This window comes from Mobula birostris, chromosome 19, assembly GCF_030028105.1.
Source record: "Mobula birostris isolate sMobBir1 chromosome 19, sMobBir1.hap1, whole genome shotgun sequence".
NCBI classification, from domain to species: Eukaryota; Metazoa; Chordata; class Chondrichthyes; order Myliobatiformes; family Myliobatidae; genus Mobula; species Mobula birostris.
The window spans coordinates 14008452-14021478 of record NC_092388.1 but is presented as its reverse complement, the minus strand read 5'-3'; the positions used below and the strand labels follow the sequence as shown (position 1 = coordinate 14021478).

General features: G+C 38.2%; 1 protein-coding gene across 2 annotated transcripts in view; it reads right to left on the bottom strand.

Annotated features, from left to right (window-relative positions):
- The window catches only part of dnah5 (dynein, axonemal, heavy chain 5), a 211710-nt gene that overhangs the window by 41447 nt on the left and 157236 nt on the right, over positions 1-13027 (bottom strand). For both annotated transcript variants that reach the window (XM_072283263.1, XM_072283264.1), the window contains 7 exons: positions 12056-12259; positions 11171-11350; positions 8876-9013; positions 7535-7670; positions 5317-5633; positions 4229-4384; positions 3200-3382 (listed from right to left, as the gene is read on the bottom strand). In XM_072283263.1, the coding sequence (XP_072139364.1) occupies positions 3200-3382; positions 4229-4384; positions 5317-5633; positions 7535-7670; positions 8876-9013; positions 11171-11350; positions 12056-12259 (1314 nt within the window). The remainder of the gene's footprint in view (positions 1-3199; positions 3383-4228; positions 4385-5316; positions 5634-7534; positions 7671-8875; positions 9014-11170; positions 11351-12055; positions 12260-13027) is intronic.

The window sequence follows — 13027 nt, the reverse complement described above, 5'->3', positions numbered from 1 at the left end:
GGGAATACAGTAAATCACTATTCCTCCATCTTCACCAGCACAAAATCCTGGAATACTACCCAGCAATCCTACAGATGATCTTCATGACCGCTGTAATTCAAGAAGGTAGCTGACCATCAATTTCGGAAAATAATTAGTAATGGGCAATAGGTGCTTCATCTTCCTGCAAATGAGAAATTCTATGTGGCACCTCTCGTTACGTCCCTCCTTAAAATAAGATTCATAGAGCTGTCAAGAATGCAAGACCATTAAAATTATTCAAATGAGAATAATGCCTCCCTGAAGAAAGAAGACATTTCCTTTCCTTTTCATTTTTCTATCAAACGTTAAGCACACTATCCAAAGTCTTTTATGGGTACTCTCTTAGATTTCTAGCCATACAATAGCTCTAAGCCCAAATTGAAAACTGTCACAGTTCTGCTGCCATACAAGAGATGCAAAGTTCTTTTAAGTAGCACCGGCCATCAGTGAAACTAGAGTGCCTGCAAATATTTGCAGTCAAGTGATTGCAGAGCAGAGAAAAACAAACCGGTCAACCTGAACTTGTTCTGCCATTCAATATGACCAAAAAGGCATACTGTATATGTATACTCTCTCCATATTCCCTAACGCTTTCTGTGTCCAAAGTGACTTGACCCCCAAAGATGGACAATTCCACAAGCGCATCATTTCTCCTGATCCCAGCCCTATACATCTTACCCCTCTTCCTGAGACTGTGTCCCCTTGTTTGTATGTTTTAGTAAGATCACCTTTATTCTTCAAAACTCTGGTGAACATAGGCTTATTTGACACAACTGCTTCATGTAGAGCAAATCTGTCACTCCTAGAGCAAATCTGGTGAACCTTCGCTGCCCTCTTTTTCCTTTCCTTTAGTATCCTTAGTAAGGATACTAAAACTGCACACTATCTGCTCCATGAAGTATCACCAAGGCCTATATAACTGGAATTCTTTGCTCTAGTGTACAATGCATTTCTAATCTATTATCATTAAAATTATACCCTGCCCTCTGTTTGTTTTCGATGAAGTTAATAACGTCGCCGTTATCCAGGTACAACTACATCTCTATTACTTGCTCACTCCCTCAACTAGCTACGATCAATCTGGTCTCCTTTCATCCTCTTCACAAACTAGAGCACAATATATCTGCAAAGGCTATGTGAAAGAGCTATCAGTACCAATGCATTGCATACTATGCTCTCAAACCCATTTTTTATTATTGGCTATTTTAAACAGAACAGGCAGTAGATCAATACAACACAGTACAGCATGTTGTGCTGACCTTATAACCACTCAAGATCAAGCTAACCCTTCCCTCCTATATAGCCCTCCATTTTTCTTTCATCCATGTACCTATCGAAGTCTCTCTTAAATGTCCCTAATGTAAATCAGGAATCAGAAACAGGTTTAACATCACCAGCATATGTCATGAAATTTGTTGTTACGCAGCAGCAGTGGAATTGCAATACATAACAATAAAAATTGTGAATTACAGTAATAGGCATCCATTAGTCTCGTGAGACCATGGATTTTCATCTTGGAAGGTTTCCAGGAGGTTGTATGGAAGACCGGCTGTTGCCCATGCTGCAAGTCTTCCCTCTCCACGTCACCGATGTTGTTCAAGGGAAGGGCATTGGCTTGGCACTGGTGTCGTCGTAGAGTAATGTGTGGTTAAGTGTCTTGCTCAAGGACACAACACGCTGCCTCAGCCAAGATTCAAACTAGCGACCTTCAGATCACTAGACGAATGCCTTAACCACCTGGCCACGTGTCAACTAATTACAGTAAATATATATATATATATATATATATATATATATATATATATATATATAAACAGGAAATACCCCGGTTTCCTTGGCTGCACAAGTCTAGAGAAGACACTCTCAAGTCCCGCCAAACACGTGAGATTGAGACTCTGATTTGTGTGGATGCTGTGTAATTTGCTACCCTGTTACAAATTAATGCCACAAAATAACAGACAGCACCCTGCATACGATTAAAGGAATTATATCTATGAATCTTAACTGAAGGGTTCGTAAAGAATAACAGAAGGAAAAGGGCCCATTCTAATTAAACAGTCAAATGTGCAGAAGTTGGAGCTCATCTTGAACTTCTCTGTCACTCACGCCCTGGGCCCTTGGTCAGTGTGAATGCCCACACCACCTTCCGAACGTCACTCGCAATCCCTCTCAAACAAACGGGTCTCCCACCAGATCGTATGCTATGACCAGTTCTCTCCAGCGTCTTCTTTCTTCATCTCCTGATGATTAAAAACCCCAAGCCCAACCTTGGTATCCCTCAACAGAGAAACCTCCCCTTAATTCAACCATCCTAATTGGATGGTACACATTTCTCAACTCTTATCTTCAACAATAACCCAAACAGGCTGAAAATGGAGCAAGCTGAAAACAAGCTGCTCTTACAGAACTGCCAAAATGAAATACATACAGCATAACAGTAAAATATGAAGCAGAGCATTACATATATAGTTAAATTAATAAGTAATGCAAAAAAGTAATGAGGTAATGTCCAATCAGAGATCTGAGTAAAAAAATACCACCTTCAGCACCCTTCAATACTTTCCTCCAATCAATTTAAGATTATGCTCTTGCATATTAAGGACTGCCACCCTGGGAAAAAGGCACTGGCTGCCACGCTATCTGTGCCTCTTATCATCTTGTACACCTTTATCAAGCCATCTGTCAAACTCATTCACTCCAAAGAGAAAACCCCCAGCTCGCTCAATCTTTCTTCACAAGACATGCTCCCCAATCCAGGCAGCATCTTGGTAAATTTCCTCTGCACCCTCTCTAAAGCTTCTACACCTATAATAAGGCAACCAGAACCGAACACAATACTCCATGTGTGGTCTCATCATATTTTCCCCCCTTTTCCTTATTAGACCAAATAATCTAAAAGCAAAGCCATGAAAGCCAAGAACCTGGGCTCATTCACAACTATCATTTAAAGCAATTGAAATTTTAACAACATTATGATTATTTGACATTAACGGTGAAAAATAAAATCAAAATAATATAGTCTAAGTATAATTATATAGTTTATGTATAATTAATGGAGGAATACATTCAAAACACTGTTACACAGGATCCAACAAGTATAAACAGTGCAAATTCTTAATTGACAAGAGATTGTAGATGCTGAAACCTAGGGCAATAAAACAGAGCCGTACAGATATACCTGTTTTTCAGTTAGAATGACCCTCCCCAGTAACTGGTCCTCCAGTCCCTTCATGGTGACGGTAAAGTCAATGATGGAGGTGCAAGCGCTGATCTCAGGTGTGTACGCTGGATTTGGAAGCTGTGTGGTGATGTAGAGCCTAAATCCATTCATTACATCAATTTCTTTATCACCCAATTTCACCTGATGAGAGAGAAATTGATCTTTAATGTGAAGTTTTGAATTACACAGCAAGCAAACAAGTGTGGCTATCAGGCTGATAATAAGGGCGGGCACAAACCTGCCAGGTTTTCAACTTGTTCCTGTGTCCCTCTGCCTTTCTGCTTCACACAGAGAGAGGCTTAGAGACAGCTTTCAGTGAGTAAACTTCTGTGTTATCCAGTGAGTACAATGAGAAGATAAAACATGACCTTGGAAAACATGAACACAAAGTTGGAATTCCCTTCATCATACAAGCTGCTCTTTCCCTCAACCTCATGCAATAACTGTCTATTTCACTCTGAGTTAGCTATTATTTTTTAAAAACCTGGGATTATTGTTTTACTAAGACACAACCTTCACTTTTCTGAGACAAAAAAGGCTTGCATTTGTTAGCAGGAATCCTACAAGGAGATTTCCACGAATAGACTAGGAAGAAAGAAAGGCTTGGGAAGCACCAGAATAGATCAGTTTTTCAAATCCACAACCAACCATAATGACATGGGATACATTCACCGTATAAAACAGCAAGGGTAAAAATACAAAGTAAAAACAGCAAGGGTAAACAAAACATTTTCTTATTTCTGACATTCTCTTCCCAAAAAAAGAGGCTATTTGGCATATTGAGTCCATATGGCTTTGAAAAGTACAGCTGAAAGAAGGAGTAAAAGAAGAACATAAAAGTACACATATATTATTTAGACCTGTTTCACGAAAATCTAAACTTTATTCCAAAAAATGTTGAAGTGAATTCAATTCAACTCTGAATCTACATTTTCGCCATTCAGCTCTACTTAACATAGCAAAGTTGAACGATCAGTATCACTTTACCTTGTATGTGGAGCCTGTTTTAATGAAGTTTTTCTCTAAGATATTGTCAAGTGCTGGGTCCAATTCCTCTCCTACATCTTCAATAAGCACTGGTCTTCCAAGAGAAAGCCCATCCTCCATGTGATTTCGGAAGTATTTGTGATTTAGAGAAGTGATCTGGAAAAGTATTAAAAATCTTCAGAATACACCTGGTATATTTTAACATAGAACAGTAAGCATATGAATTGTCTGCAGAACATGATGGGAATCAAAACTAATCCCAACGTAATCTGAACCCCTCGATTCCACACTGACTCCCACCCCAATCACATGCCTGTGTAAGTATTGCTGCCATATCTCCTTCCACCACCTCCCCTGGCAGAGATTTCCAGGCACCTATCACACTGTGTAAAAATAAGATTACTGTGCACATTCCCTTTAAACTTTCCTCCTCTCACCTTAAACCTATACCCTCTTGTATTTGATGTTTCCAATCAGGAGAATAGACTGTTTATCCGAACTATGCTGCTCAGAATTTTATATACTCCCTCAAGAAAACAATCTGAGTTTATCCAACCTCTCCTTATAGCTAATACATTCCATTCCAGGCAACATCCTGGTGAACCTCTTCTGCACCCTCTCCAAATCCTCCACATCTACCTACTGTGCAGTAACCAGTAATGAACACAATATAGCTTAACCAAAGTTTTATGCAACTGCAACATCATTTTAATTATGTTGTCTTTGACGTTCCATCACTAATTACAAGGTCAAGATCACCCTATTGATTATATTTATGCATTTTGTTTATGTGCTAAATTTAATGGAATAAGAGGGTAATCAACGTGACTACTCAAATAACTTTGAAATCCTCATCTAAAAATATACATAGTTCACATTATGGAAAATAGAATGTTTTTGAAAGAAAATCAGTGATGTTTTACTCTGTTTGTTTCTCTTAGCACATTTGTTAAATTGAAGTTAAATAACATATTCTAAAGCCTCAATTCACTAAACACATATAGAATACATGCCTTTCAATGATATGGAAAGATAAAGCTTGTACGATACGTGAACTGTTTGAAGAAATTGAAGGAACAATCTGGTACCTGAAGTTCATTTGTAATCTCTTTGTTTTTTATCCATATCTTGCCCTGGTTTTGTGGATCAATCAGTAAAGGATAACGAGCTGCTTTAGTAACAATGATCCCATTCTGTATCGAGAGCTCGTCATTTGGTAGACCTTGCAAGTTCCATTCTCCAATTGTTGGGATGTCAATTAGCATGTCCGTAAGACTGAGGTTGTTGGCAAAGGGAATTCCGCGAGCTTTCATTTCTCTCTCCCAATCTTTCAGTAATAAATTTCGGAACTCTTGGTTGAAGGGGCCAGAATATGACAGAAATGCAGTGGCCAATAAAACATCACCTAAAAAAAATAACTTAGTTATTAGCAGTTCAATTTTAATTGAAACTAAAATTCCCTCCCCTCCCCTCTTCTGTTCCCCACTCTAGTCTCTTACCTTTTCTCACCTGCCTATCACCTGCCCTGGTACCCCTCTTCCTTTCCTTTCTCCTATGGTCCAGTCTCCTCTCCTATCAGATTCCTTCCTCTTCCTCTCCAACCCTTTATCTTTCCTACCCATCTGGCTTCGCCTATCACCTTCAAACTATCCTCCTTCCCCCCCCTCCCACCCCCCAGCCTTTTTATTCTGGTGTCTACTCCCCTTCCTTTCCAGCCCCGGCGAAGGGTCTCGGCTTGAAAGATCAACCGTTTATTCATTTCCATAGATGCTGCCTGACTTTCTGAGATCCCTCAACGTTTTGTGTGTGTTGCTTTCAATTATAATTTAATTATTTAATGCCTCAAATTAAGTTAGTAATACAGTAATAGAGGATACAATTAGAGGTAAAGGAAGCAACAGCTATTGAATGCTTCTGTGAAAGGAATTACAGTTGCAAAAGCCTAGAGGTGAAGGCAAATTACAGTTCTGGAATTAGTAATTGAGAATGATTAAAGTACTTCATAGAAAAAGAAGGAAGGGTTCCATTATTAGAGACTATTTGGGTCATGGGGATCCTCAAAGTACTTTACATTCAATGAAGAATTTTTAAAGTGCAGTGGCTAATTTTCAGAACCAACTGTTCCTGCATCTGAAATGATGTACACAATCCTGTATCTGGAGTAGATATAGGCTGTTAATTCGATCAAAAGTCTTATTATTAGCCTCCCATGCAAGATCTCTGCCCATGATCATTACTTCATTGTTCCTTTGATTTTGAACTATTTATCTATTTCATAATTTATAATAATTTTATGTCATTGTTGTGCTGCTGCTGCAACACAGATTTCACTTCGTTTAAGATTGTGATGAATAACCTGATTCTGAAGGATAATCTCTGGAGGTACGGCTTGTATAAAGACCCTTCAATAACGGAAAGGTTTGCTGAGTTCTTCATGTAGCACACAAATTAAAAGGTACAAGTATCAAGCTTCTTCAGTAGTTCTTTGCACTCTCACCAATCCTCCCTAGTTCAGAGTTATTCATGTCCTTGAAAGAAAGGCAACAAAAGCCCTGCCCTGCCACACACCAGCCAAAGGCTTAGCCTGCATTGAAATATTCCTGGACCACAAAAAAGCTCAAAGCCAGGAAAATCAAAGGCAGTCACAACAAGCAAGTGGGAAATCAATGCTGCTTAAATACTTTTTTTTCCCCTCTTTTACTCTAGTTAACCAGTTTCCCCAAAGAAATCGGTGCATGGTTGTGAAACCCAATCATAGATGCAGTTATGTGTCTTAAAACTGTGACACTGATGTAAATAAAGCCTGAATTTGAAGCAACTATTACTTTACTATTCAACTGAAATAAAAGCTTCCACATATTATTAAAATACATTTCCTTGCTTTAATTCTTTTGTCAGAAAAATATTAATGATGAATAACCTTTCATGATTCTATCATCCACGTTGCATCCACATTTCAGAATTATTGTTATTTAACATTCATATCTTTATCCATTTTACTAATTTTAAAATATTTCCTTTCAATATTTTCCTCTTTCAATATTTTTATTAGTTTCTACATATAAGAATACAGAGTACAAGATATATATTATAAATCAAAAAAAAGATAAAATAATACCAAATACATATTAGAATCACACTTGCAATCACATTACCCTATATTCATGTAAATTAAATTAAATCATAATATTGAAATGTAATAAAAATATTTCCAATGCTGCAACAGCCAATTCTATTCTCTTGTGTTATCACACAACTCACTGGCAGGAATGGCTTGCTGAACTCAGTAATAGAGACTGTAATTACCCACGAGCCGCTTGGTTTGTGCTGAAAACTCCTTGCATTGCTCGGTCCACCGTTCCTTTTCACCTGCCAGTCCACTGATGAGACTGGAAGCAGTCTGCATCTTACATCGGCATCGTTCAGCATCCTCCAGCAGTGCCTAACAAGGAGAAGCATTTCAACTAGACTTAATGGACATCAGGGACACATGATCATGAAATAGCATATGACTCCTGTAAACAGACTAATTACCGTGTAACTTTCAGGTGCAACTAAAGCTCAAAGCCAGAAACTCATCTGAAATTGTGCCTCAGATCTCATCTGTCAAATCTCCGAATTGTGAAATTATTCTTATTATGTAAAGTCAAAATAGATAATGTCTTCATATTCACTTGATGCACGCCTGAGTGACAGCTATGTCTTTCAGGACACAGAGAAAGATGGTACATCTGAGGTATTCTCAGTGGTGGACCTTCAAGATTCGAAGTAAATTTATTATCAAAAAACATATATGTCACCATATACAACCCTGAGATTCATTTTCTTGTGGGCACAATCCACAGAACGTCACCGATGATCACCAGCGCCATCTTGTTAACCTTGAAGTCCCATCTGAAAAACACTCTTTACCCTGACTTTCTTTTGCACTTTGTCTAAGTAACATTCAATAAGGAGTGGTACTGATTCCTTAGGTTTGAATAGATCTCCTAGACATTTGCACTGAATTCAGCACATCTTTTGACAACATGAGCACAATAAAGTTAGGTTGTTACATTTAGGTCTTTGTGGAGTACCTTTACAACCCTAGCAACATCTGAATGGGGTGCAAGTTTCAACCAAGAACTGGGTTATTTTTTGGTGAATCCACCACTTTGTTCCCTATGTTTGAATTTTGAAGTAAGTATTTATTCCTGAATATCAGTTTACCTTGCACTGGACAGTGATAGGAAGCTCTCAGCTTGGGTGTTAGTTTTCACTAGATGAGAACATAGGCAAGATTCATTGCTAGAACCTTCTTTAATAGAATTGAAAATATACTTCACATAGTGGGCTATGAGGAGTACTTAACTTTCGTGTTATTGCCACATTGATTATTGTCTGTGTATGTGGTATCTACCCAAGACAGCCAAACTGGCCAATAGATAACATATTTTTTTCTCAATTAGTTGCTTTGTGACATGCATAATAAGAATCTTTCATCTGTAGATTCATACTGCTTAAAGAATTTGTACAGTCTAATCAGTAGTCCTAAAAGCATTATATATTTTCACATATAGTTAGGGATGAGAAGTTATTCCTTGTAATTGAAGGAATACACTAAGTGTATGTTAAAATAAAAAAAAGCTATTATCATTTAACACTCACTTGCTTCTCTGTCATGGCCTTGTCGTATGCTGCTTGTACAATATCCAGCTCTGCTTGTTTGGCATCCAGCTCTGCTTGTGCCTTCTGGAGATCTAACATGGCTATAGCCAGCCGATTTTCCTGGATTGCCAAGTTAGCCTAAGACAAAAAAAAAAAAAAAAAAAAAAAAATATATATATATATATATATATATATATATATATATATATATATATATATACACACACATTCTTAAACTATGGCTTCAAACTGCAAATTATAAATGCCCGCATTTTATCTGCAAAATAAGTGGGTCTGCAGCATGGCATCATCCAAGGATGCAGGGACAGCTTCTGCTTATTTACTGATAACAGAAAGAAGCATCTATATACTTTTGTTACTTAACTAATAGCCACAACTTCTTGCAGCATAAAAGAAGGGATGATTTTTGACTCAACAAAATTTGTCTTTTGCCCCTATCTGTGTTAGAGTCTCAAGTCAATCAGACAGACAGATCACAATTTTGTCATGGTGAACAATCCTGGAGCTAGCTCTAGAAGTCATCTTTATTTACTGCAGCATGATTAACCTTCCCTCTGCTTGTGAAACAGCCCTTTGGCATAACTACAAACAACTTAACTCTTCCTGCTGTTTCTACAATAAATAATCTAAACTCACCTATTATAGCTTGTTTTGCAACAAACTTCATTGCGACCTTCAATCTCATACTCATATCAATTTCTTGTCCTTCGATGTATTAAATTTAACATAGATGTTCTCTGCAAAACCTTCCCAAACAAACTCCCCCAAGTCCTTTACTTTTTCCAACAATTTAAGTCTTCTGATACCTTCCTTCCACTCCTTGTTCTCCTCCTGCGATTTACCTCCACCACCTTCTCACCTTACTGTTGTCCCACATTTCACCAAGCTCCTAATTTTTCATTTATCACTGTCAGAAGAGATTTTAGAAGTTCTATTTTTTTTTGTCTTTTGCACTCTAGGCTACTCTCCCTTTCCAATTCCTTCTCCATTTATCAAATGTTACGTACCCCGTAACTGGGTTGCCAAACCAGCAGAAATGGATCACTCAGTTGGAGTCTGGATTACTAGAACTAAGAAAGTTTTATTAAAGAAACAAGCAACACAGTAATCGAAAGGATAATAAATGCAACAGTTCAGCAATGATAAACACACATGTGCACAGAATTAAGATAACAGCATCAATCAAGCTCTATCGTTGTCTAGGGGTAAATGACCAAATTTCAAAGTGACACAAAAGTTCAGTCCAACTTAGTTCAGTTCGCAGTAATCGTTGCCATGGCGATGGGCAACGTGGGGGGAGGGAGAGAGAGAGAGAGAGAGAGAACGGCTGATCATTCGGAAACAGCTTCCACTCACAGACCGGCGATATTGCTCACAAGCAGCAGCTCCCAGGCGGGTCCTTTATGATGTCACCTGAGGTCACCGACTGTGACCCCTCCCCCAGATGCAGTCGATCCTCTGCAGTGAACCCGGCACCCAAGCAAGGGCGGACACACACCGGGTTCCCGCTGATCGTACCTTTCCACCCTGTGCGTTTAAGGTCCGGTACTTCCCACCGACTCGTGAGAGGCGCACCGCTTCCAGGGTCTCGTTACCTCGGGTGTCGTGTGTGTCCTGCCTTAGCGAACCTGTCCCTTTTTATCCCCCTGCTGGGGTATCGCCTGTCCATCACTTCAAACAGTTCAGGGTTCAAAGGGGGAGCCGCTCCAGACAGCTCTCTCTCCCGTCCCTTCATTACACATCTCCGGATGCTGTTTCATTGTGTTCCTTATCTCTCTCTTGAAGACAGGTGGCAGACCAACTGCTGATCACACAGGACAGCTAACATCTTATCTATGTGTATTCTTGTCACACAAAAATTCTTCAAAGGGCCATATTTTCATTCAAGTCAGATTTCCTAATACCTCTCGTATGATTCAGTGTTAAAGTTTACATCCACCTAAAAGAGGTCCAGATATTCTTCTATAACCATGTTTACAGTTCATTTCCTTTTTCAGGCTGACTGATAATCCTGATCTACGATGATCCTACTACCTTCAGTCCATACAAAGATATATTGTGAATAGGTTAAGTAGATTTGATGGGGATAGATTATAGATACATGTGACAGAAATGTTCTGTTTGACCTTAAATCTATTCAGCAGGTACCCATGGATCATACATTTGTTTTTCTCATCCTGCTTCTGCAATCTTTTACTGCAAAGTTTTTCTTTGAAACTAACTTTCAGAAATGTTTAGCATAATGTTAAATACTTTCACCTTAATGTACAGTACCTTTAGTGGTAAAACTTCTTTGTTAATGGAAAAGAAGGACGCCATAGCCTTTGTCCAGGAGCAAATTCCTGCTACGTTGCCACAGACTCTCCTGGCTGTTTCAATATTGTAGTCAGTCATTTCAAAGTAAGGCTGAAGTAAATCAATGACTTCCTCATTAATCGTATCTTTAGGAAATTGCTAGGATGGTAAAATAACATAAACAAACATTAGCAAGGTTCACTGTTAACTGCGAAAAAGTCTAATTCTATCTATTAAAAGACCATTACTATGATCTTTTTACATAATTATAAACCAAGTTTTGCTGTTTGGTCACATGCTTTGGGAGTAATATTGCATTGTACTGTATGTTCTTGTAAAAAATGCATTTAAGAACTAGCAAAGTTTAAATTACAAAGGGGCCATCAAAAACTTCAAACTGGTATAGTTAGCCTCATTTTTATGCAAGTTTCTGTTTTGGCAGCTAACATATTTTAACTAGATACTTGAAACCGTAACAGAAGTATTGAAGCATGGAGCAAGTATAGTGTTAAAATATAGTTTCTGTTGATCCACTTAATATGAATTCAGCAATACTTAAGATAATGCTTACATGCTAGTTACCCTGCCTTCCTACCTGCAGAACAATTTAGCTTTAAGAACACATACTTTAAACAAAAGAGGTAATTAAACTCTAAATAAAACTATTGCCAAAACATACTCTCTTAAGTTAGCAATTTCTAAAATTAAACCTACAATTTTCTAAATAGATATTGAATGCTCATATGAGTGTAGCTCTGAAAAAATCATATCAATTACGTGCACTTTTTATTTTGACAAAATTCGAAAACAAATAGTATGCTTTATTCAGCTAAGAAAGAAAATAACTCTGAATAGTTTGCTGACCTGAAGATTTTGCAGAAAGTTTCCTGCAGTCATGAGCTTCAAAGACTCTTGCCATGAAGGTATTGTGCAAGCCCTCTCGACGTCAATTTTGACGGTGTTCACTCTTCGCTGGAAGAGCAACAGTACGCAGTCCATGATGCGCATGATGAGATGAGGTGGTCTACCCAGCGTGCGCACTGTAGCGATATCAGCTGGCTTAATAGTCTATGCAGGTAAACACAAGAACAAAAGCAGGCGTCATAAAACGTAAATTATTTTCATCTAATGCACTTAATCTACTCTGGAACTACTGAGCCATTGTAGGCTGTGTCTGAAATTTTACTGCTTATTTATCATAAATCAATGCAATCTGAAGGAGTATGGATAGACAAGCTCCTCAGTGTCTTGAGATTGATGCAAATTATTTGTGTTTTACCAATCTTCCAACTATTTCTTTCAAATTTAGCACTGCTGATAATGTTAAAAAATGTATAGAGTATGTCAGGAACTGCATGTAGTAATAAAGCAAAATTTAACAGATTCAATATCTTCCGGCTAAAGAACTCATTGGATTTGCTGGGTAATCAAATTGTCTTCAAATTCCAAAGTCAGTCATCCCTGCAGTGTTTTGCTCATTATGTTCTGGTCTTGATGAAAGTTCTCGGCTTGAAACACCAACTGTTTATTTCTTTCCCTGGATGCTGCCTGACCTGCTGAGTTCCTCCAGCATTTTGTGCGTGTTGCTCTGGATTTTCAGCATCTGTAGGATTTCTTGAGTTTATAGCGTTCAGCTCAGCAGAAGCCCTGTTGCAGCAGGAGGAACACTGAGTGATAGGGTACATGTTCCAGGTAGGAACTATTAAGATTAGCCTCTACTGAGAGATTTTGAAGAACTGGGTTTGGAACTGATGCATGGAAAATCATAGATCCACAACCTCTGAATTGTTAACTGATCCATGTAAATTCTAAAAATGGAATTATATAACTACTCCA